The sequence below is a fragment of the Dama dama genome, chromosome 9 (assembly GCF_033118175.1).
Source record: "Dama dama isolate Ldn47 chromosome 9, ASM3311817v1, whole genome shotgun sequence".
NCBI classification, from domain to species: Eukaryota; Metazoa; Chordata; class Mammalia; order Artiodactyla; family Cervidae; genus Dama; species Dama dama.
Window position 1 is genome coordinate 20,849,217 of NC_083689.1, and position 23,843 is coordinate 20,873,059.

Below are 23,843 nucleotides of genomic sequence, written 5' to 3' on the forward strand. Positions count from 1 at the left end.
ATGGAAGCTGGGTTTGACAGAGTTAAGACATGATGGTGTGTGTGTGTGTGCAGTGTGGATTGATTGTGGGGCAGGGGGGTTCTGGGAGTCAAAATTGGGGTGTCTCGTGGGGCTTCCCTGGTGGCTGAGACCAGAATCTCAGCCTGCAATGCGGGAGACACGGGTTTGATCCCTGGGTCAGGAAGATCCCCTGGAGAAGGGAATGGTTACTCACTCCAGTATTCTTACCTGGAGAATCCCACGCACAAAGAAGAGCGTGGAAAGATACAGTCCATAGGGTCGCAAAGAATTGGACACGACTGAACGATTAAAAACTTTCACTTTCATGGGAGGTGAGTGCAGGCAGGGCAGAACCAGAGATACCTTGGGAGGCAGACCACCCGGGGTAGGGGAAGGTGGGTCTGTGGGATGGGTCCAGCAGTGGACCTGGGCGAAGGCAGGACAGAACCAGCTTGGGTAGCAGAAACTTTACTGCTCAGGACTGCCTCCCCGCCACCCCATCTCGCCCACACCCACCCCCGCCCCCGGTCAGTAGCATTTGCGGTACACGATGTGGGGCCCCTGCTCCTCGTATTGCTCCCGCAGGACCCAGCAGGACTGGAAGGTGCGCAGGGAGGCCAGGATGGAGCCCCCGATCCACACGGAGAAATTCCTGGTGGGCTGGGCCATCACCACCACGTGTGCCTCTGGCGGCAGATTGCGGAGCAGTTCGGTTTGGAAGCGCGCCTGGAACCCGGTGAAGAGCGAAGAGCCCCCACACAGCAGCACGTTCTGGGCCAAGTCGGTCCGCAGCTCCGCGGCCACCTTGCAGAGGCTCTGCTGGGCCATGGTGGGGACGCCCACGGGGGACAGCCCTGGGATCTCCGGGGGGCTGAAGAGCAACTCGGGGCACTGGAACAGCTCTTTGCCCAGCCTGACCGTCCGTCCGTCCGGCAGCTTCAGGGTCTGGCGGCATTCCAGCTCTGGCCGGGCCTGTTCCTTCAGGAAGTCCGGGGCCACGTAGCAGTATCTGTGCTTGATGTTCTCCACCGTGTCCAGGTCCTGCTGCCCCAGGGGTAGCCCGGAGCCGAGCAGCATCTCCGCCAGGAAGGCGGTCAGGTGGGTGCCCGCCAGGTCCAGGCGCTGTGTGGCGTGGGGCAGGTTGTAGCCTTGGAAGACGGGCACGGTGTAGGTGACTCCGTGGCCCGTGTCCACCACCAGCCCGCTGACCCGCCCGTGTGCATAGACCGACAGCACGGACTGTGAAGCCACGTACATGGCCGGGGAGCTCAGCGACTCAAAGACCACCTCCACCAGCTTCTCGCGGTTGGTGGGGGGGCTGAAGGGCGGGTCGGAGAAGAGCAGCGGGTGGTCGCGGGTGGCCACGCGGAGGTCATGCTCCAGCAGGTGGCGCCAGATGAGCTCGGCCGCATCCCAGTCCACCACGATGCCGCTGTGCACCGGCTGCACCAGCGTCAGCTCCGGGCGTTTGCGGGCTGCTTCGCCGATGAAGGTTTCCATTGCCGGCTGCCCTGAGGTGGCCGGTTTCTGGGGCTGGCAGCCGACGATGGTGGCCACGGTATAGGTGGGCCGGGCCTGCCCGGCGAAGCCCACCTTACATGTGCCCGTGCCCATGTCGATGACCACCGCCCCGGTCTTTGGGCGCAGTCTGTCGCCCACCATGCTGGGGGGTTCCTGAGGGAGGGTGCTATTTGCCAGGGTTGAGGTGAGGTTCAGGCTAGGCTTGGGGATCTCCAGGGAGGCTTGGGGCTTCGAAGGGTTGCCCTGATTTGGATCCATGGCCCTGAGTAGTTGCCTGGGCTGCTTGGCAAAGCTGACTACTTTCCTCTGGGGTGTGGGTGGGGGTGGGGGTGGGAGCGGAGAGGCTGGGCCTGGGGCAAGCACAGGTGGAGAGAGGGAGAAGGGGCTGGGCCGGGGGTCTGTGACATCATTCTGCTGCTCACAATGCAGAAGTGGGGGGTGGGGGTAGGGTGGACCCTTCCTTTCTGCGGAAAACCCCCAGAATATTAATCTATTCTGAATTCTCCCCACCCTCACCCACCCACCCCAGTGCCAAATTTGGAGAATAGGCTAGAAAGCGTCCAAAGAGGGACCTCTGACCCAGCACCCTGATTCAGTAAGACCCAGGAATACTTCTCTTGGTGCCTTGTCTTGAAGTTATTATAGTGTGATCTCTAAGAGCTGGTCATAGTTCTCCTTAGAATATTAAAATATCAATCCTTAGAATATTAATCAGAAAGTGGTTGGTGATGGGGTGACTTTTTGATTTAAGTACTCTAAAATACATAGCTATTTATTTAGCTATGTAGGGTCTTTTGTTGCAGCATGTAGGATCTAGTTCCTGGACCAGGGATTGAACCTGGGCCCTGGGCATTGGGAACTGGACCAATGCTTTAGCCACTGGGCCACCAGGGAAGTCCCAGCTTTTTTGTTTTCCCAGGGGAAACAGAAACCGGCCTGGGATGGGAGGTAAAGAGAGACACAGACACCCCCTATACTGGATTCTTTGACATTTCTGCTCTTCCTGCTGCCTGAAACAGCCTCCCTTTCCATTCCTGCAGGGCAGGAATTTGCTCTTCAAATCACAGCAGGAAAACACCTCCTCCTGTAAGTCTTCCTTGATTTCCTCTCCCTCTCTCTTACTGCCTGGTGATGGTAGGAGCTGTCTGCCTTCACTGCAGGGACTTTATCTGCTTTCTCTTGGTGGAAGGGAGTGTCTGGGGGATACAGAAGGGAGCTTTCAGGATAGATAGGGCTTCCCAAGTGGCACAATAGTAACGAATCCACCTGCCAATGCAGGACTGTGAGTTCGATCCCTGGGTCAGGAAGATCCCCTGGAGTAGGAAATGGCAACCCACTTTAGTATCCTCCCTGGATAATCCTATGGACAGAGGAGCCTGGCAGGCTATGGTCCATGGGGTCACAAAGAGTTAGACACAGCTAAACAAGTGAAAAACATCAACAATAAAATAGATCCAGGTGGCTCAGTGGTAAAGAATTTGCCTATCAATGCAGGAGACACAGGAGATGTACATTCAATCTCTGGGCTGAGAAGATTCCCTAGAGGAGGGCATGGCAACCCACTACAGTATCCTTACCTGGAGAACCCCCGTGGACAGAGGAGCCTGGCTGGCTGCAGTCCATAGGGTTGCATAGAGTCAAACATGACTGAAGTGACTTAGCACTCATGCTGGTGTTTCACCTCAAAAAAGAAATGATAATTATGCAAGATAGTAGATGGTGGTAAGCATTTTGTGATATGTAATTGTATCAAATCAATATATACACTTAAACTGACAGTGTTATATGTCAATTATATCTCAATAAAGCTGGGGGAAAAAAGCACCTCCCATCTCCCCCCCCCCCCCCCCCCCCCCATGTAGATCTCAAACCCATTGCTTCTTGGGGGAGAACCTCTGCTATTGTATTTATTGTCCCGTTTGTGGGTCATCTATCCAGGGGTATGGGTCTTGACTGTACCATATCTTTGCCCTTCCTACTCATTTCGTTGTGGTTCCTTCCTTTAAAAAAAAAATTATGATGATGATATCGGCATACTTTTTTTTTTTTTTTTTTGGCCACACGGTGCATGGAATCTTAGTTCCCTGACCAGGGATGGAATCCGCATCCCCTGTGTCAAAAGTGTGGAATCTTAACCACTGGACCACCAGGGAATTCCCCTGTGGTTCCTCCTTTATATCTTTAGATGTAGAGGATCTTCTCTGTTGGTCTTCAGGCCTTCCCCATCTATAGCTGCTCTGTAAATAGTTGCAATTTTAGTACGCCTTTGGGAAGAGGCAGACTCAGGTCTTCCTATTCTGTCATCTTGGTCACTCCCCCATCCATCCATCTTTGATGCAAATCAGTGTGATAGGTGTTGAGAATCCGAGACCCACCAGCCACTTCTCCATATCTCATTTTCTCTTTCCAACCTCCTGTCTGCATCAATAAATATTGACGTGTCCATGTGCTTGGGTACCAGCTACACAGAAATGGCTAATAGCAGGTACCTTGCCAGCATGTGTCTGTGGTCTATGACAGTGTTACTCAAATTGTGGTCCATGAGCTGTTACCGTTTCTTGAGGAGAAAGGAACTTTGGAAGAAACCATAAATCAATATCACTAAGCTTCCATTCAACTGATATTTCTTTCACAGCAAGCATTTCTCAATGAAGGAAGCAATGTATTATATAACTTTCTGGTGCAAGCTCTTTATCTCCATGTGGACTGTCACCACTGCTTTGAGCACTGGTCTAGAGTTTGAAAAGATCGTTTCATGATGAATGTCAAATCCAGTTCGTAAGATTTTGTTGTACCTTGTGCTGAATTGTGAAGCTTTATCCAGACTTAGGTAGAAAGCAATGAGATCAATTGCTAAAGTATGCCATGGAATAAGGCGGTATGGGCTTCCCCAATGGCTCAGCAGTAAAGAAATAAATATGCCTGCAGTTCAGGAGTTTCAGGAGACCTGGGTTCGGTCCCTGGGTTGGGAAGATCCCCTGGAGGAGGGCATGGCAACCCACTCCAGTATTCTTGCTTGGAGAATCCTTACAGACAAAGCTTGGAAGTCTACAGTCCAGAGGGTCGCAAAGAGTCAGACGTGACTGAAGTGATTTAGCATGCACGCATGTGAGGTGGTGCAGGGTACAAGAAATTTGCTGGTAGTTAACCAACTATGTATCAAGCTCTTAACAAATGCCACTTATTCTTGCTTCCATTCTGGTTCCATCTTGTTTTTTTTTTTTAAATGTATATTGGAGTATAGTCGCTGTACAAAGTTGTATTTTTTGCTGTGTATCAGCAAAGTGTATCAGCTACACATGTATGTATATCCCCTCGTTTTTGGATTTCCTTCCCATTTAGGTCACTGTGGTCTGGTTGCATCTTGTTGCCACCTGTCTGACACATGATTAAAAAAAATTACTTAATTATATTGAGGTATAATCAACATACATCATTATACTAACTTGTTAGGGAAATTAAATGAATAGTCTGGTTTAGGCCTCAGAGACAAAGCAGAGCAGGCCTCTGACCTTCCTTCTAACCTGCCCGGACACTGCCCAGACTGGGAGTGACTGTGACTGCCTGCTCTGAGTACAAGGCTGGCAGCATCATATGCGGGAGGAATCTTGCGATTGTTGAGACCCTGGAGGGGGCTTGGCCAACCAAGAGTTTTACACAACAAAACAAACAGCGTCAACAGGAAACCAGGCTCGAAGTTTGGTCACAGATTGCTTCCATCCTGGGGTGATTAAGTGGGAACCCCGAACTATAATCTTTCAAGTCTCATCCACCGAGCACATGCACTGCTTGGGATCCTTTCCCAACTGGGACTCCAGATGTGCTGTGACACAGAACTTCCCAGCATTGTTTAAGTCTGGATGTTGGTCAAAACCCAATCTGGTGATGTATTCTCTGCTCTTTCTACTTCTCTTTTCTTTTAATGTTAGTATGTTGAAAGTAAGCTAGATAATTCGCTAATAAATACCTGTATTATTTATTTGTATATAACGATTGACTTATTTTGTTAACAAATCCTTTGAACCTGAGACAAAAGTGAAAACTTTCGGCAAAACACTGCTTCAGGTGTTCAATATAATGATTCATTATTTGTATATATTGCAAAGTGCTCACCACAATGAATCTAATTCACAACTGTCCCCATACATAGTTACACATTTTTTTTCCCCTTATGATGAGAACTTTTAAGATACACTCTCTTAGGGACTTCCCTGGTGGTCTAGTGGCTAAGACTGTGCTCCCAATGCAGGGGAGCTAGATCCCACTTGCTGCAAGTAAGACCCAGCACAGCCAAATAAATAAAAAAAAATTAAAAGATCTACTCTCTAAGCAACTTTCAAATATGCAATACAATATTATTAACCATAGTCACCACTCTGTACATTGCACCCCCCTGATGTGTTTATTTTGTTACTGGAAGAATGAACCTTCTGATCCCTTTCAGCTTTGTTTGAGCAGGACTCTTGGTAATGTTGCAGGAAGGGGGACCCCTTCCAGAGCCTGAAACTGGGCTCTTGTCTAACACTTGGAAATGAATTGTCCGAGGAGACACACGTGCTGACAAAGCTAGAGATTTTATTGGGAAAGAGCACCCGCGTGGAGAGCAGTAGGGAAGGGAACCCAGGAGAACTGTTCTGCCACGTGGCTCGCAGTCTTGGGTTTTATGGTGACGGGATTAGTTTCCAGGTTGTCTTCAGCCAATCATTCTGACTCAGAGTCCTTCCTGGTGGTGCACGCCTTGTTCAGCCAAGATGGATGCCAATGAGAAGGATTCTGGGAAGTGGTTGGACATGTGGTGTCTCCTTTTGACATTTCCTGAACTCTTCCAATTGGTGGTGGCTTATTAGTTCCGTGTTCCTTACCAGGACCTCCTGTCGTAAAACAACTCATGCAAATGGTTACTACGGTGCCTGGCCAGGGAGGGTGGTTTCAGTCAGTGTGCATCCCCTAGTAGTAACTCACTCTGTCTTGACCGCTCCCGTGAATTCTTGCAGTGAGCATCCGTGATTGTGGTAGCCTGACTCTCTGATCTCTGTCCTTACCCTAAGCTCTGGCCATGGGCACACAATAAACTCTCAACACTAGAACCATCTGTCTCTAGACCATTGTATCTCCTGAGTCTTAAAGGCCCCTCAAGAATGGAGTAGCTGGTGCACTGGGAAGACCTAGAGGGATCAGGTGGAGAGGGAGGTGGAAGGGGGGTTCGGGATGGGGAATACATGTAAATCCATGGCTGATTCATGTCAATGTATGGCAAAAACCACTACAATACTGTAAAGTAATTAGCCTCTAACTAATGAAAATAAATGAAAAAAAAAAAAAAAAGAATGGAGTTTAGAGGAAGGAATTTCCTGATTCAGGAAAACTGTCTCCTGCTGTTCCCCTACCGTCATTGTCTCATTATTTAATGCAGAGGAAATATCCTGGACTTCAGAATTTTTTTTTCCTTTGAGCATGGGGTCCATTGGCAGTAATGCATTGCCACATCCCCTCCTCTTAATTAGATGCCCAAAGAAGGGCTTGGATATCTGTCATATGCAAAGATTCATGTCAGTGATGCCCATCCTGCCTTTGGTTGAGATGAATGAATGTTTTTCCATTATCCTCCAGGGACAATCCAAATAGCCAGGGTTCCTGGCTTCCACTGCAACTCATTTTCCCTCTAGCAGAAAGACCCAGAGGGATTGCTGATGCAACAGTGCTCTCTGGAGCCTCTGCTCCTAGATGATGACATCTAAGTCTGCAGAGACAGAGGAAGCCCTGGTGAAACCCATGGCACTGGAATCCAGAGAGGTTTTATCAGGGACAATCCTGGAATAAGGGTGTTGACATGCAAATGGGGTGTTGAGAAAGGTTCTTCAGTCTACACACAGGCCTTGATAAGTGAGGCAGAGGACTTGGAACTCAGTCAGCCTTTTGGGGGTCTTGGGGATGCAGGCTTGATTTAGAAGTTAGGCATTAGTGGTGGGATGGAGCCAAAGAACTGATGAAGTTTTTCATGGATATGCTGGCTTGAGTCAATACAGGTATTTGCATGGAAAGATGGGTTCTTGTCTATTTCTTTGATATTCGCCAGCTGGAAGGCAGCTATCTTATTATATTGAATACTTATTAATTCCCTGTCTGTCTTTGTTGTTATGAACCCTATAAGGTCAGTTCTCCAGACAGCAGAAAGTCATCTTTCTTGACGTGCAATGCATGTTGAATGTCGATCCATGCTGACCTTCTAGAGAAGCTCTTGGAAGCTGCCAAGCACTGGTACCTGACCGTGGTCTTGGAGCTAGTACCAGAACAACTTGTCTGGCATGGATTGGGGGCACATTTAGCACACTTTCTGAGGACTGGCCATCCACAAGGGTGCTTCCTCTGAGGAATTCTCAGTTCTGAGCTCCTGGGCAGAAGAGTAGAGCCTTTTCTCTAAGAAAGAGGCAGCATGCAGAGTCGAGAGTGCTCAGAATTTAGACTCCTTTAGACAGATTCCAAATCCTAGACTGCTTTCTTAACAGCTGTGTGACATTAGTTAAGTCACTCACCCTCTCTCAACCCATTTGTCAATAACATTAGTTCTGACACAATAGTGTTTCCCTCCCAGAATGTGTTCATTCACCTACTGTTTATTGAACAAGATCTGCTGTGGATTGTTGAGCAGGGGTAATTGAATGTGAGGATTAAATCAACAATGTCAGTGACAGGGTTCTGATTATTAAGAGGATGAAGAGTCCAGATCTTATCTGGTCATGGTGGAGAGATGTGAGTGTTTTAAGGGCAACCAGAAAGTGAATAATGCCAGCCCCTTTCCCCAGGTCACTCAGCATCAGCAGAGGGCCCCCCAGATCCAAATTTTGGCATCATGCAGGAAAATGGGGAAAGGAAGAGGTAATATACAATTTGGAAATTTGCCAAAGGGGGTCCTTTTCACCCCAAATGAGAAGCAATGTTGTGAGTCACAGTGAGATAATCCAGCCCAGATTTGAGTGAATCCTGGCTAGCTGTGCCCAACTCTTGGAGGAGGTTGGAAATTTTTTTTCCCAAGAGAGATTTTGCAGGAGAACAAGTTTATCAAAAGCTTAGGACACAAGGGAATCACAATCAGAGTCTCTAGCCACCAAAGAAGTTCAGGTTAGAGATTCCAAAAACCCAGAGGTTTAGAACCCATCCCTTTAAAGATGCATCAACAGTGGGACCACCTGGGAATCCCGGAAGGAAAGGTAAGTTTATAGGCACACAGGACTGAGTGTGTGAGTGTGTATAACAAATCCAAAATGTATAACTACAGCGCTTGGGAGGAGTGTGTAGAATGCAAGGGGGAAAATGGGAACTTTGGAATCGGATCCCTACTTTGTTCAAATCTCGATTTGGTTACTTCTTGCTGGACAAGTCACCAGACTTCTCTGAATATCTGCTTCTCATCCAAAAATTACAGAAAAACAGCAAGACCTATAGTCAGTGTTTCTTTTTTTATTGTTATAAAATATATATTGTTGTTGTTCAGTTGCTCAATTGTGTCTGATTCTTTTGAGGCCCTATGGACTGCAGCACACCAGGCTTCCTTCCCTGTCTTTCACAATCTTCTGGAGTTAGCTCCAATTCATACCCATTGAGTCCGTGATGCTATCTAACCATCTCATCCGCTGTTGTTCCCTCCTCCTCCTGCATTTAATCTTTCTCAGCATCAGGATTTTTCCAATACATAATTTTAATACATAAAAATTACCATTTAGACCACTGTAGTGTACTGTTAATAGCATTAAGTATATTCAACTTTTTGTGTAACCACCCACACTATCCCTCACCAGGACTTGAGGGTTGAAGCGTTGTTTTTGTTCAGTTGCTAAACCATGTCTATTGTTTTCCTCTATTTCTTTGCATTGATCACCGAGGAAAGCTTCCTTATCTCTCCTTGCTATTCTTTGGAACTCTGCATTCAAATGGGTATATCTTTCCTTTTCTCCTTTGCTTTTCACTTCTCTTCTTTTCACAGCTATTTGTAAGGCCTCCTCAGACAGCCATTTTGCTTTTTTGCATTTCCTTTGCTTGGGGTTGGTCTTGATTCCTGTCTCCTGTACAATGTCACAAACCTCCGTCCATAGTTCATCAAGCACTCTGTCTATCAGATCTAGTCCCTTAAATCTATTTCTCACTTCCACTGTATAGTCAAAAGGGATTTGATTTAGGTCATACCTGAATGGTCTAGTAGTTTTCCCCACTTTCTTCAATTTCAGTCTGAATTTGTCAATAAGGAATTCATGATCTGAGCCACAGTCAGCTCCCAGTCTTGTTTTTGCTGACTGTATAGAGCTTCTCCATCTTTGGCTGCAAAGAATATAATCAATCTGATTTTGGTGTTGACCATCTGGTGATGTCCATGTGTAGAGTCTCTTGGGTTGTTGGAAGAGGGTGTTTTCTATGACCAGTGCATTCTCTTGGCAGAATTCTATTAGTTTTTGCCCTGCTTCATTCTGTACTCCAAGGCCAAATTTACCTGTTACTCCAGGTGTTCCTTGACTTCCTGCTTTTGCATTCCAGTCCCCTATAATGAAAAGGATATCTTTTTTGGGTGTTAGTTCTATAAGGTCTTGTAGGTCTTCATAGAACCATTCAACTTCAGCTTCTTCAGTGTTACTGGTTGGAGCATAGACTTGGATTACCATGATATTGAATTGTTTGCCTTGGAAACGAACAGACATCATTCTGTCGTTTTTGAGACTGCATCCAAGTACTGCATTTGGGACTCTTGTTGACTATGATGGCTACTCTGTTTCTTCTAAGGGATTCCTGCCCACAGTAGTAGATATAATGGTCATCTGAGTTAAATTCACCCATTCCAGTCCATCTTAGTTTGATGATTCCTAGAATGTTGATGTTCACTCTTGCCATCTCCTGTTTGACCACTTTCAATTTACCTTGATTCATGAACCTAACATTCCAGGTTCCTATGCAATATTGCTCTTTACAGCATCAGACCTTGCTTCTATCACCAGTCCCATCCACAGCTGGGTGTTGTTTTTGCTTTGGCTTCATCCCTTCATTCTTTTTGGAATTATTTCTCCACTGATCTCCAGTAGCATATTGGGTGCCTACCAACCTGGGGAGTTCATCTTTCAGTGTCTTATCTTTTTGCCTTTTCATACTGTTCATGGGGTTCTCAAGGCAAGACTGCTGAAGTAGTTTGCCATTCCCTTCTCCAGTGGACCACATTCTGTCAGACCTCTCCACCATGACCCGACCCACATGGCATGGCTTAGTTTCACTGAGTTAGACAAGTCTGTGGTCTGTGTGATCAGATTGGCTAGTTGTCTGTGATTGTGGTTTCAGTCTGTCTGCCCTCTGATGCCCTCTCTCAGCGCCTACCATCTTACTTGGGTTTCTTTTACCTTGGACGTGGGCTATCTCTTCACGGCTGTTCCAGCAAAGCACAAGAAAATTAGAGATACCAAGGGAACATTTCATGCAAAGATGGGCTCAATAAAGGACAGAAATGGTATGGACCTAACCTAAGTAGAAGATATTAAGAAGAGGTGGCAAGAATACACAGAAGAACTGTACAAAAAAGATCTTAACAACCCAGATAATCATGATGGGTGATCACTCACCTAGAGCCAGACATCCTGGAATGTGAAGTCAAGTGGGCCTTCGGAAGCATCACTATGAATAAAGCTAGTGGAGGTGATGGAATTCCTGTTGAGCTATTTCAGATCCTGAAAGATGATGCTGTGAAAGTGCATTCAATATGTCAGCAAATTTGGAAAACTCAGCAGTGGCCACAGGAGTGGAAAAGGTCAGTTTTCATTCCAATCCCAAAGAAAGACAATGCCAAAGAATGCTCAAACTACTGCACAATTGCACTCATCTCACATGCTAGTAAAGTAATGCTCGAAATTCTCCAAGCCAGGCTTCAGCAATACGTGAACTGTGAACTTCCAGATGTTCAAGCTGGTTTTAGAAAAGGCAGAGGAACCAGAGACCAAATTGCCAACATCCGCTGGATCAACGAAAAAGCAAGAGCATTCCAGAAAAACATCTATTTCTGCTTTATTGACTATGCCAAAGCCTTTGACTGTGTGGATCACAATAAACTGTGGAAAATTCTGAACGAGATGGGAATACCAGACCACCTGACCTGCCTCTTGAGAAACCTGTATGCAGGTCAGGAAGCAACAGTTAGAACTGGACATGGACCAACAGACTGGTTCCAAATAGGAAAAGGAGTACATCAAGGCTGTATATTGTCACCCTGCTTATTTAACTTATATGCAGAGTACATCATGAGAAATGCTGGGCTGGAAGAAGCACAGGCTGGAATCACGATTGCCAGGAGAAATATCAATAACCTCAGATATGCAGATGACACCACCCTTATGGCAGAAAGTGGAGAGGAACTAAAGAGGCTGTTGATGGAAGTGAAAGAGGAGAGTGAAAAAGTTGGCTTAAAGCTCAACATTCAGAAAACTAAGATCATGGCATCTGGTCCCATCACTTCATGGCAAATAGATGGGGAAACAGTGGAAACAGTGGCTGACTTTATTTTTCTGGGCTCCAAAATCACTGCAGATGGTGATTGCAGCCATGAAATTAAAAGACGCTTACTCCTTGGAAGGAAAGTTATGACCAACCTAGGCAGCATATTAAAAAGCAGGGACATTACTTTGCCAACAAAGGTCCGTCTAGTCAAGGCTATGGTTTTTCCAGTGGTCACATATGGATGTAAGAGTTGGACTATAAAGAAAGCTGAGAGCCGAAGAATTGATGCTTTTGAACTGTGGTGTTGGAGAAGACTCTTGAGAGTCCCTTGGTCTGTAAGGAGGTCCAACCAGTCTATCCTAAAGGAGATCAGTCCTGGATGTTCACTGGAAGGACTGATGTTGAAGCTGAAATTCCAATACTTTGGCCACCTGATGTGAAGAGCTGACTCATTTGAAAAGACCCTGATGCTGGGAAAGATTGAGGGCAGGAGGAGAAGGGGATGACAGAGGATGAGATGGTTGGATGGCATCACCGACTCAATGGACATGGGTTTGGGTGAACTCCGGGAGTTGGTGATGGACAGGGAGACCTGGCGTGCTGTGGTTCATGGGGTCACAAAGAGTCAGACATGACTGAGTGACTGAACTGAGCTGAACTGAAGCCATGTCTGACTCTTTGAGACCCCATGGGCTGCAGCACTCCAGGCTCCCCTGTCCTTCACTGCCTCCTGGAGTTTGATCAGATTCACATCCATTGAGTCGATAATGCTATCTAACCATCTCATCTCATCCTCTGCCACCCTCTTCTCCTTTTGCCTTTGATCTTTCCCAGCATCAGAGTCTTTTCCAAAGAGTCGGCTCTTTGAATCAGCTGGCCAAAGTATTGGAGTATTGAAGTGTTAACTGTGAAATAGCCAGATACCCACTATACAGTCAGTGCTCAGTTGGTGTCATCTCCTCTCAAGATGAGCATAGTGAGTGAACAGAGCAAGAGTAGGTTCATTTTCACCCTTAAATAGCCCTTGACACGAGTGTGCAGTAAAAGCTATTTTACCAGCTGGGAAACTTGATGACTGAGGTAATCGATTGGTTCCACATTGGCAGAAAATTGTTAAGAATTAGTGTTTAAGTTTTTCTTTATGAAGCCATGGAAATAGTGAGATATTCCCAGGATTTATTTAATACAATTTTAGACTGGACTACCAGGGAAGTCCCCAGACCATCAATTTGATGCCAGTGCTTGCTCATCAGATTTCTCTTTGATCCAGATTCTCATCCAGGCCACTGGACCCAGATCTTTCTCTGTTTTCTTGCTTGGTTTGTTGATTCAACTCCATCTATTTACCAGCCCTTTCGGAATATCACTTCTGCTTTGGCCCCAGCACCCCTGGGATGAGGGGTATTGAAACGTTCTACTGGGGTTGTGTTCCTGTCTTTGACTTGAACTGTGAAATTGGGACTGCAAGAGTCAGTGGGAACACAACTTTGTAAAGCAACTAACTGTGTGTGTGTGTGTGTTAGTCACTCAGTCATGTCCAACTGTTTTTGATCCCATGGACCATAGCCCACCAGACTCCTCAGTCCATGAATGCTCCAGGCTAGAATACTGGAGAGGGTTGCCATTTCCTTCTCTAGGGAATCTTCCCAACCCAGGAGTTGAACCCAGGTCTTCTACATGTCTCCTGTGAGGCAGGCAGATTCTTTTACTGCTGAAAGCAACTATAGTCCAGTAAAAATTAATGTTTAAAAAAGGGAAAAGCTAAATATTGCTATTATACATATAAAAAAAAGGGTAGGTGGGTAGCTCTTGACCAGCGTGTGGCCAAGTATCTCATTCAGAGGTGCCAGTTATGGTTTTCCCATCCCATGCCTGTGACAGACATCACTAATCAATCATGGCTTTTTCCACCTATTAATCTTAGCTGTGACCTTATAGCTCTTCTCCAGATGGCACTCCAGGCAGCCATTGCCAATCAGTAGCCATTGGCACGTGGGATGAGACATATATACCAGTACCCACTCAGGCTTCTTGCCATGGTTCTCCAGTTCTTCTTGCAGCAAAGGTATGCTGTGTAAAATATGACAGATGTGAATCAGTCAGTGACCTCTGACTTCATTCTGGTGGGCCTCTTCAGCCGCTCAGGGTCACCTCAGCTACTGTTCTTCCTGGTGGCTGTCATGTTTATCATGGGGCTTCTGGGCAACACCACTCTGCTCTTCCTGATCTGCGTGGACTCCCGGCTCCACACACCAATGTATTTTCTGCTCGGTCAGCTCTCCCTGTTTGATGTTGGCTTCCCCCTGGTCACCATCCCCAAGATGGCCTCAGACTTTCTGCAGGGAGAAGGTTCCATCTCCTTTGGGGGTTGTGCAGCTCAGATATTCTTCCTCACGCTGATGGGTGTGGCTGAGGGCGTCCTGTTGGCCCTCATGTCCTATGACCGTTATGTGGCTGTGTGCCACCCGCTGCAGTATTCTCTGCTCATGAGGTGCCGGGTGTGCCTGCTCATGGTGATCTCCTCCTGGCTGGCCGGTGTGCTCAATGCCTGCATCCAGACCTCCATCACTCTGCACTTCCCCTACTGTGCCTCGCACACCGTGGACCACTTCTTTTGTGAGGTCCCCGCGCTGCTGAAGCTCTCCTGTGCGGACACGTCCGCCTATGAACTGGCGCTGTCCGCCTCGGGAGTGCTGATCCTGGTGCTTCCCCTTTCCCTCATTGCCACCTCCTATGGCCACGTGTTGGGGGCTGTTCTACGTATGCGCTCAGAGGAGGCTCGCCACAAGGCCTTCACCACTTGCGCCTCACACATCACAGCAGTGGGACTCTTCTATGGCGCAGCCGTGTTCATGTACATGGTCCCGGGTGCCTACCACAGCCCACGCCAGGACAACATGGTCTCCCTGTTCTACAGCCTTATCACCCCCACACTCAACCCCCTCATATACAGCCTGAGGAACCGGGAAGTGTGGACGGCTTTGGTCAAAGTTCTCTGCAGAGCTGGGCACAAGGCAAAGTGATAATCACAGAGGGAGCTGCGGGTGTGATCTTAGTGGTCCTCCATTCCACCCATCTCACCGAAGAACCAATTTATGGTGCAGCTGCTAAGGCCTTAGATACAAGGCTAAGTGTCTGCCGAGCTTCTTCCCATCCCTTGAGCAGTTGGGTTCATGTTTTCTCCCATGGACTTGTGGAAAGCAATAGTAGCAGTCCTGTATTAAAAAGAAATATACTTTTAGTGTATTCTTGCCGTTTTTTTTAGCACTATTTACATGAATGGAAGGGGGACTTCCCTGGTGGCTCAGATGGTAAAGAAATTGCCTGCAATGCAGGAGACTCAGGTCTCATCCCTGGGTCGGGAAGACCCCTTGGAGAAGAGAATGGTTACATACTCCAGTATTCTTGCCTGCAGACTTCCATGGACAGAGAAGCCTGGCAGGCTACAGTTCATGGGGTCACAAAGAGTCTGACATGACTGAGTGACTAACACACATGCATGAATGGAAGACACTACTTTGTAAACTTGAGATTTCCTTGTTATTGAATTGATAATTATACTAGTAATAATTAACGCTTTTGACCAATTGATCCACTGAGTAAATGTTAGTTTGTCCTCATGACAGCTTTTGAGATGTAGTGACTATCATGTGTTATGTGTAAGAAAAAAGACTGAAAAAGGGAAAATAAGTCATCAGTGGTCACACTTCCAGAAAGTGGCACAGCTGGGGCTTGAACCCATGATGTTCTGATGCCAAACTATTGTGCTATTTGACTGCTAAGCTGTGATCTGTTACCTGCCTTAGGTGTGTGTGCATGTGTGTGTGTGTGTTTGTATAAAGATGGAAAACCATGCATATCTCCTTAAAAAATGAAATATAGAGGTTTCATTTGGAAGTTTAAAAAGAAACTCCAGTTTTGCTCTTAAGCCCAGTCTTGAAAACAGTTGTAAACAAGAGCAACTGAAACACAAAAAGCCAAAGTGTAAATATTGAACATAAATCATTGTCTGCTTCATGTTCACTAGACATTCAAACTTTATTTTGTCCTTGGTTATATAACTAAAATAAGTGCTTGATTTTTAAAAATAGATTTCAAACTATATATTTCCTAAAGAAATAATATTTGCTTTTCTCTTTATTCCTTCCTGCTTTCTTTGATATTCTTTTGTTCTTTTAAAAAGTTTCTTCATTTTAAAAATTAAGTTAAATACTTTTCATGAGTTAAAAAATGTTTTCGGTGAAATATTTCTTCTCAATTAATGTATTATGTATTTTCCAGTGATTTCGATATGATAATTCTATGGATTTGGGGGGCCATTTTTTTCAGAGTGTTTAAGAAGCATTAAAAGACTTGTTGGTGAAAACTGGTTTCTTGTTTTAATATACTTTATTTATTTGTTTGATGTGGACCGTCTTTAAAGTCTTTACTGAGTTTGTTAGAATACTGCTTCTGTTTTATGTTTTGCTTTTTCAGGCCATGCGGCATGTGGGATCTTAGCTTTCCAGCCAGGGATCGAATCTGAGCCCCTGCATTGGAAAGCAAAGTCTTAACCACTGGACTGCCAGGGAAGTCCATTGATGTATTCTTTTAAAAAATTACTTTCAATTGGAGGATAATTGCTTTACAATACTGTACTGGTTTCTGCCCTACATCAACATGAATCAGTCATAGGTATAAACATGTCCTCTCCCTTTGGGAGGTCCCTCCCATCTCCTACCCCATCCCACCCCTCTAGGTAGTCACAGAGCACTGGCTTGAACTCCCTGCAGCACATAGAAAATCCCCACTGGCTATCTATTTTACAAATGGCAATGCATAGGTTTCCATTCTCCTCTCTCAAATTTTCCCATCCTTTCCTTCCCCCACTGTGTTCACAAGCCTGTTCTCTATGTCTGCGTCTCCATTGCTGTCCTGAAAATGGATTCATCAATACCATCTTTCTAGATTCCATATATATGCATACTTTTAAATTTGAACTATAGGTCATGTATAATATTATGTTAGTTTTAGGTGTACAATATAGTGATCCAACAATCAAATACACTGCAAAATGATCACTGTGAGAAGTTCAGTAAGTTCTCTCAGTCTAAAAAATTATTAGTGTTTTGACTGTATCTCTTGTGCTGCATATTATATCCTCATGACCTATTTGTTTTATAAATAGAAGTTTGTATTTCTTAATCCCCTTCACCTAGTTTGCCCAACCCCCAACCTCTGGCAACCACCAGTTTGCTGTGTTTCTGTTTTGTTTGTTTTGTTTCTAGATTCCACATATCAGTCAGATTATACAGTATTTGTCTTTCTCTGTCTGACTTATTTCACTTAGCATAATACTCTCCTGATTCATCTGCATTGTTGCAAATGGCAAGATTTCATTTCTTTTTATTGCTGAGTAATATTCCATTTTATGTACATACCACATCCTCTTTATCCATTCATCTATTTAAAAAATATTTTTAGACTTTAATTGGAGTATAATTGCTTTACAATGTTGTGTTGGTTTCTGCCATACAACAGCATGCTATACAACAGCCATCAGTTCGGTTCAGTTCAGTTCAGTCGCTCAGTCGTGTCCAGCTCTTTGTGACCCCGTGAACCACAGCACGCCAGGCCTCCCTGTCCATCACCAACTCCCGCAGTCCACCCAAACCCATGTCCATTGAGTCGGTGATGCCATCCAACCATCTCATCCTCTGTCATCCCCTTCTCCTCCTGCCCTCAATCTTTCCCAGCATCAGGGTCTTTTCAAATGAGTCAGCTCTTTGCATCAGGTGGCCAAAGTATTGAAGTTTCAGCTTCAGCATCAGTCCTTCCAGTGAACACCCAGGACTGATCTCTTTCAGGATGGACTGGTTGGATCTCCTTGCAGTTCAAGGGACTCTCAAGAGTCTTCTCCAACACCACAGTTCAAAAGCATCAATTCTTCAGCTCTCAGCTTTCTTTATAGTCCAACTCTTACATCCATATGTGACCACTGGAAAAACCATAGCCTTGACTAGACGGACCTTTGTTGGCAAACTAATATCTCTGCTTTCTAATATGCTGCCTAGGTTGGTCATAACTTTCCTTCCAAGGAGTAAGTGTCGTTTAATTTCATGGCTGCAATCACCATCTGCAGTCATTTTGGAGCCCAGAAAAATAAAGTCAGCCACTGTTTCCCCATCTATTTGCCATGAAGTGATGGGACCAGATGCCATGATCTTAGTTTTCTGAATGTTGAGCTTTAAGCCACCTTTTTCACTCTCCTCTTTCACTTTCATCAACAGCCTCTTTAGTTCTTCTTCACTTTTTGCCATAGGGTGCTGTCAACTGCATATCTGAGGTTATTGATATTTCTCCTGGCAATCGTGATTCCAGCCTGTGCTTCTTCCAGCCCAGCATTTCTCATGATGTACTCTGCATATAAGTTAAATAAGCAGGGTGACAATATACAGCCTTGACGTACTCCTTTTCCTATTTGGAACCAGTCTGTTGTTCCATGTCCAGTTCTAACTGTTGATTCTTGACCTGCATACAGGTTTCTCAAGAGGCAGGTCAGGTGGTCTGGTATTCCCATCTCGTTCAGAATTTTCCACAGTTTATTGTGATCCACACAGTCAAAGGCTTTGGCAGAGTCAATAAGGCAGAAATAGATGTTTTTCTGGAACTGTCTTGCTTTTTTGATGATCCAGCAGATGTTGGCAATTTGATCTCTGGTTCCTCTGCCTTTTCTAAAACCAGCTTGAACAACAGCCATAAGCATACATATATCCCCTCCCTCTTGAGCCTCCCTCTCATCCTCCCTCCATTTGCTTATTGATAAGACATTTAGAATGTAAGTTCAAAAAAACTAAGTAATTCCTGAGCCGAATTATCCTGTAGACTTTAATAGAAAATGAAGAAATATTATGATAAATAAATATTGAGATTTACCATGAAAAGGAAAGATCATGATAGATGTTGCAAGTAGATGTGGGTGAAAGTTAAGTCTGTCTTTCTCAAGTACCACCCCACTCTCCTTTTCTTTGGCACCAATGTAGCCTGTCTCACTGTGTTTTCAGGGCTCTTTCTTGGTTCCTCTCTCTGCCTCCCTGGCAATCCTATTGGCCTTCAAGGCCAGAGTCAGTCTCTTCTCTTACTTCTTCACCATATGCATCTGACTCTTGCTATCTCCAGAGGTTACCTGTTTCTTACAGACAGGCTGTGAGAGATCCCAGCCGGTTCCTGGGCTCCTCTGTAGCTGACATGGACACCACCGGGGGTGTCAGGGCTGGTGTGCACATGACTACCCATCCTTAGGTTGGTCCAGACTTTCAGCTGAACTTCTTGGTGGAATTGTTGTTAAGGCATTTGTAAAATCCAAAGGACTTTCACCTTCTTCATGGCTGCAAGTAGGAGTCCCTGCGTTCTCTTGTTTTCCAAGGTCTCCTCCCCTTAGCTGTCACCTTAACTCACTGTCAGCCTGGAAAGCTATTCTAGTCACTGACCTTTGGAATATGCAGCTGATCAGTATTCTTCTTTTTTAAAAAATAATTTTACTTATTTACTTTTGGCTGTACTGGGTCTTTGTTGCTGCTCAGGCTTTTCTCCAGTTGCAAAGAGCCGGGGCTACTCTCTAGCTGCAGTACTTGGGTTTCTCACCGAGTTGGTCTCTCTTGTGGAGCACGGGCTCCAGAGCACAGGTTCAGTGGTTGTGGTGCATGGGCTTAGCTGCTCTAAGGTATGTGAGATCTTCCTGGACCAGGTATTGAACCCATGTCTTATGCATTGGCAGACAGATTTGTAACCACTGGACCACCAGGGAAGCTCCGGTCAGTCTTCTTGAGTGTCTAGAGCTTCCTCCAGTTTTCTTCTTGGCCTGTTTCATGGTCTCATTGCTTTCTCTGTGAAGTTGGTGTGGAGCCCTATACCACGGTCACAGGTGTGGAACTTTGTACCAAGGTCACAGGACGAAAATCTTTGCAATTAACTAAGCCCCATAGCAAATGTTGTCATGAACATCCTGATCTAAACCAGCCAGTTCTCTGACCTTTATATTGCAGGTTTCCCAGATGGCACTAGAGGTAAAGAATCTGCTTGCCAATGCAGGAGACATAAGAGACTCGGATTCCATGCCTGGGTTGAGAACATCCTCTGGAGAAGGAAATGGTAACCCACTCCAGTATTCTTACCCAGAGAATCCCATGGACAGAGGAGCCTGGGGGGCCACAGTCCATGAGGTCGCAGAGTCTGACACTACTGAGGTTTTGAACACACCATTACCCACCTGCAGCATCCTAAAGTGAAAATGTTAGTCACTCATTCATGTCTCTTTGTGACCCTCTGGACTGTAGTCCTCCAGGCTCCTCTGTCCATGGGATTCTCCAGGCAAGAATACTGGAGTCGGTTGCTATGCCCTCCTCCAGAGGATCTTCCCAACCCAGGGATGTAACCCATGTTTCCTCTGTCTCCTGCATTGGCAAGTGGATTCTTTAGCAGCTGAGACATAATACAGCATACACTTGGGTAAAGATATCACATTTCGAATGATATACTGCAATAAATTAGGAATTATAGCTCAGATTTCAAATACTTTCTCTACATAATCCAATTTTGAGATTCTAATCACAGTGATCTGTTTAAAATGCAAACCTGATCATTTACTTGAACTTTTCGGTCCTTTTCATTTTTGTCTTTGGCAGATATTTATCCTGTTGTCCTTCCCTAATAACTGCCTTCTTTATTCCCCAATGTGTCTCAAGTTGGAGAAAAAAATTTGGTCACCCTTTTTGCAAAGCACCTACTATGTGCAAAGTGCTGGTATAGAACTTGTGATCCAGGATTAAACAGCACTGCTCCCATTTCCTTAGTGAGAGGGAATGATAAGTAGAGCAAAGAATTCATAACCCATCATATAGAAATAAATGCTGTGATCAACAGTAAAGCAGAGAGAGACAGAGGGAGGGAGGGAGATAGTTTGAGTATGAGCATTTATTCATGTTTAAGTGTTTTTTCATGTGTTCATGTACATAAACTCTTAGGGGGGAGTGGATTGTCTCATTCTGGGGTTTGAGGGAGGCCCCTATGCATTGTAAATTTCTTCCAGGTGCACTTTTTTTGGACTTTATCTTGTTTTTTTAATTTATTTGGCTGTACTGGGTCTTAGTTGTGGCACGGGGGTTCTTGGTTGCAGCATGTGGGATCTAGTTCCCTGACCAGAGATTGAACCCAGGTCCCCTGCATTGGGAGCGTGGATTCTTAGCCACCGGACCACCGATAGGATATAAAGTATATTGAAGAGGAGATTTATTTAGGAATTCACTCACATAGTTATGAAAGCGAGAAACCTTGCAGTCTGATTTCTGAGTCTGATACTGAGCAGGGGTCTATAGGGCACCAGGGCACAAAGCCTTTCCATGTCCCCCATTTCTTCAATTACAGGAAATGGCCTTCATTTAGCCCCCATGACCTTCCCTGAGCTCCAGGGGGCAGATTCAAGCAGTTGTTAATTAGGGAAGGGTGGGAATGCAAGACCAGGGAGAAATGGTCAAGAGCAACCTTGGAGCAAGGTCTTGTTGCTGTTCAGTGGCTAAGTCGTGTCCGACTCTTTGCCACCCCATGGACTGTAGCATGCCAGTCTCTGTCCTCCATTATTTCCCAGAGTTTGCTGCAATTCATACCCACTGAGTCCGTGATGCTATCTAACCATCTCATCCTCTGCTGCCCCCTTCTTTTGCCTTCAATCTTTCCCAGCATCAGGGTCTTTTCCAATGAGTCAATTTTTCACATCAGGTAGCCAAAGTATTGGAGCTTCAGCTTCAGCATCAGTCCTTGCACTGAATATTCATGGTTAATTTCCTTGAGGATTGACTGATTTGATCTTCTTGCAGTCCAAAGGACTCTGAAGAGTCTTCTCGAGCACCACAGACTCCTACTTACCTCACCACCAACCCATCAGAATGCGAGCCTGTCACTGCTTTGATCCTTATCACCTAACCCCAACCAAGAGCCCAGACTATAAGACCTCTCCCTATTCCCCATCGAGGGGGGCACAGTTCTTGAGGCGCTAGCCTACTCTGGTCCCTCTTTGCCTGGCAAAGAGATAAAGCCACTCTTTCTTTCTCCTTCATAACTGTCTTCATCTTTCCACTTGTGCATAGAAAGGCAAGGTTTTGGCAGCACTATCTGCAAGCTGGAAAAGCAGAAAGCCAGTGGTAAAATTCAGTTCAAGTCTGAAGGCCTGAGCTCTGAGTCCAAGGGAAGGAAAATGTGGACATCCCAGTTCAAGAGGAGAGAATGGATTCACCCTTCCTTCACTTTTTTGATCCATTTGGCCCTCAGCAGAATGGATGACACCCCCCCTCCCCCACTACCCTCTGCCACACTGGGGAGGGTGGGGTCTCTTAATTTAGTCTATGGAATCAAATGCTAATCTCTTCTAGAAACATCTTCAGGAACACAGAGTTAATACACAACCTGCTAACTGGGCATTCCTTAGCCCAGTCATGTTGCTCCCTACAGTTAAACATCAGATGTTGTATTATCCACCCAACACCAATAGAAACAGAACAAGGTAACCTAGGTGATTTTATTTTTTAAACTCTTTTGGGCCTCCCTGGTGGCTCAGATGGTAAAGAATCTGCCTGCAATGCAGAAGACCTGGGTTTCATCCCAGAGTTGGTAAGATCCCCTGGAGAAGAAAATGGCAATCTACTCTACTTTTCTTCTTGGGAAATCCTAATGGACAGAGGAATCTGGCAGGCTACAGTCCATGGGGTAGCAGAAGAGCTGGACACAGCTTAGCAACAAAACAAAATACATGGTTTTGGAAGGACTGATAACATGGCTGCAGCTTAATGTTCACTCATGATTACTTTCTGCACATCATTGGGGGTATAACTGATTATATAATTTTAAATCACAAAAGTTTTATAGGTGTTTAACTGCTTTACAGTTTTGTATTAGTTTCTGCTGTACAACAGCATGAATCAGCCTTAAGCAGACATGTATCCCTTGCTTCCTGAGCCCCCCTCCCACTCCTCCCATCCCGGCCCTCTAGGTTACCACGGAGCACCGGGCTGAGCTCCCTGTGCTATAGAGCAACTTCCCACTGGCTAGCTATCTCACATATGGTAGTGTACATAGGCCTGTAATTGTAAGTATTTAAAAACACACATTAAAGAAAGTAAACACAGAGGAAATGGGTTTCTATAATATTTCTATTTACCAAAGAAATTGAAATTATTTCAAAATGTAGCCCGCATCAGAATGAAGAAAAAGTTAAATCACAATCAGCGAAATAAAGATAGTTAACAGACTATTTAGAGGGCTTCCCAGGTAGTGGGAAAGAACCTGCCTTTCAGGAAATGTAAGAGAGGTGGGTTCGATCCCTGGGTGGGGTAAATCCCCCAGAAGAGGGCATGGTAATCCACTCCAGTGTTCTTGCCTGGAGAATCCCATGGACGGAGGAGCCTGGCGGGCTGCAGTCCATAGGGTCCCAAAGAGTCAGACATGACTGATGCGACTTAGCAAATGCACAAAACACTGATTTCTTTGGAATGGCTATTGGCATAGACTTTATAGATTTTTAATAAAGATTTGGACTTTTACTGATAAACATTTAAACAGCCTCTACTTTATTGTGTTAAAACATAAGCTTATGGATACTTCTGTGTATAGAAATAATTTTTTTTGTAGAATGTATCCTGAGTGGGAGTAACCATTAAAATGTTGAAACTGCCAACACCACTCCCAGACACAAATGTATTACATTTTTTCATTTACAAGAGTATCTGACAGTGTCAATAGCCTCAAATTCTCAACTTTGTGGATAAAGTTTCATAAATCTCTTCAAAGCCTTTGATCTGAGGGAGGGGTGTGTCCTCTGGATTGAGTTGTCC

The 23,843-nt window shown here is 45.3% G+C and overlaps 3 protein-coding genes across 4 annotated transcripts in view; 2 read left to right on the forward strand and 1 right to left on the reverse strand.

The window, feature by feature from the left end:
• The window catches only part of LOC133062030 (heterogeneous nuclear ribonucleoproteins A2/B1-like), a 69,279-nt gene that overhangs the window by 41,399 nt on the left and 4,037 nt on the right, over window positions 1-23,843 (forward strand). The window lies entirely within an intron of this gene.
• On the reverse strand, window positions 529-1,779 carry ACTL9 (actin like 9). The gene has a single exon (XM_061149280.1). The coding sequence runs from the start codon at window positions 1,777-1,779 to the stop codon at window positions 529-531; it is 1,251 nt and encodes a 416-aa protein (XP_061005263.1).
• LOC133062780 (olfactory receptor 2Z1) lies at window positions 14,064-15,005 on the forward strand. The gene has a single exon (XM_061152164.1). The coding sequence runs from the start codon at window positions 14,064-14,066 to the stop codon at window positions 15,003-15,005; it is 942 nt and encodes a 313-aa protein (XP_061008147.1).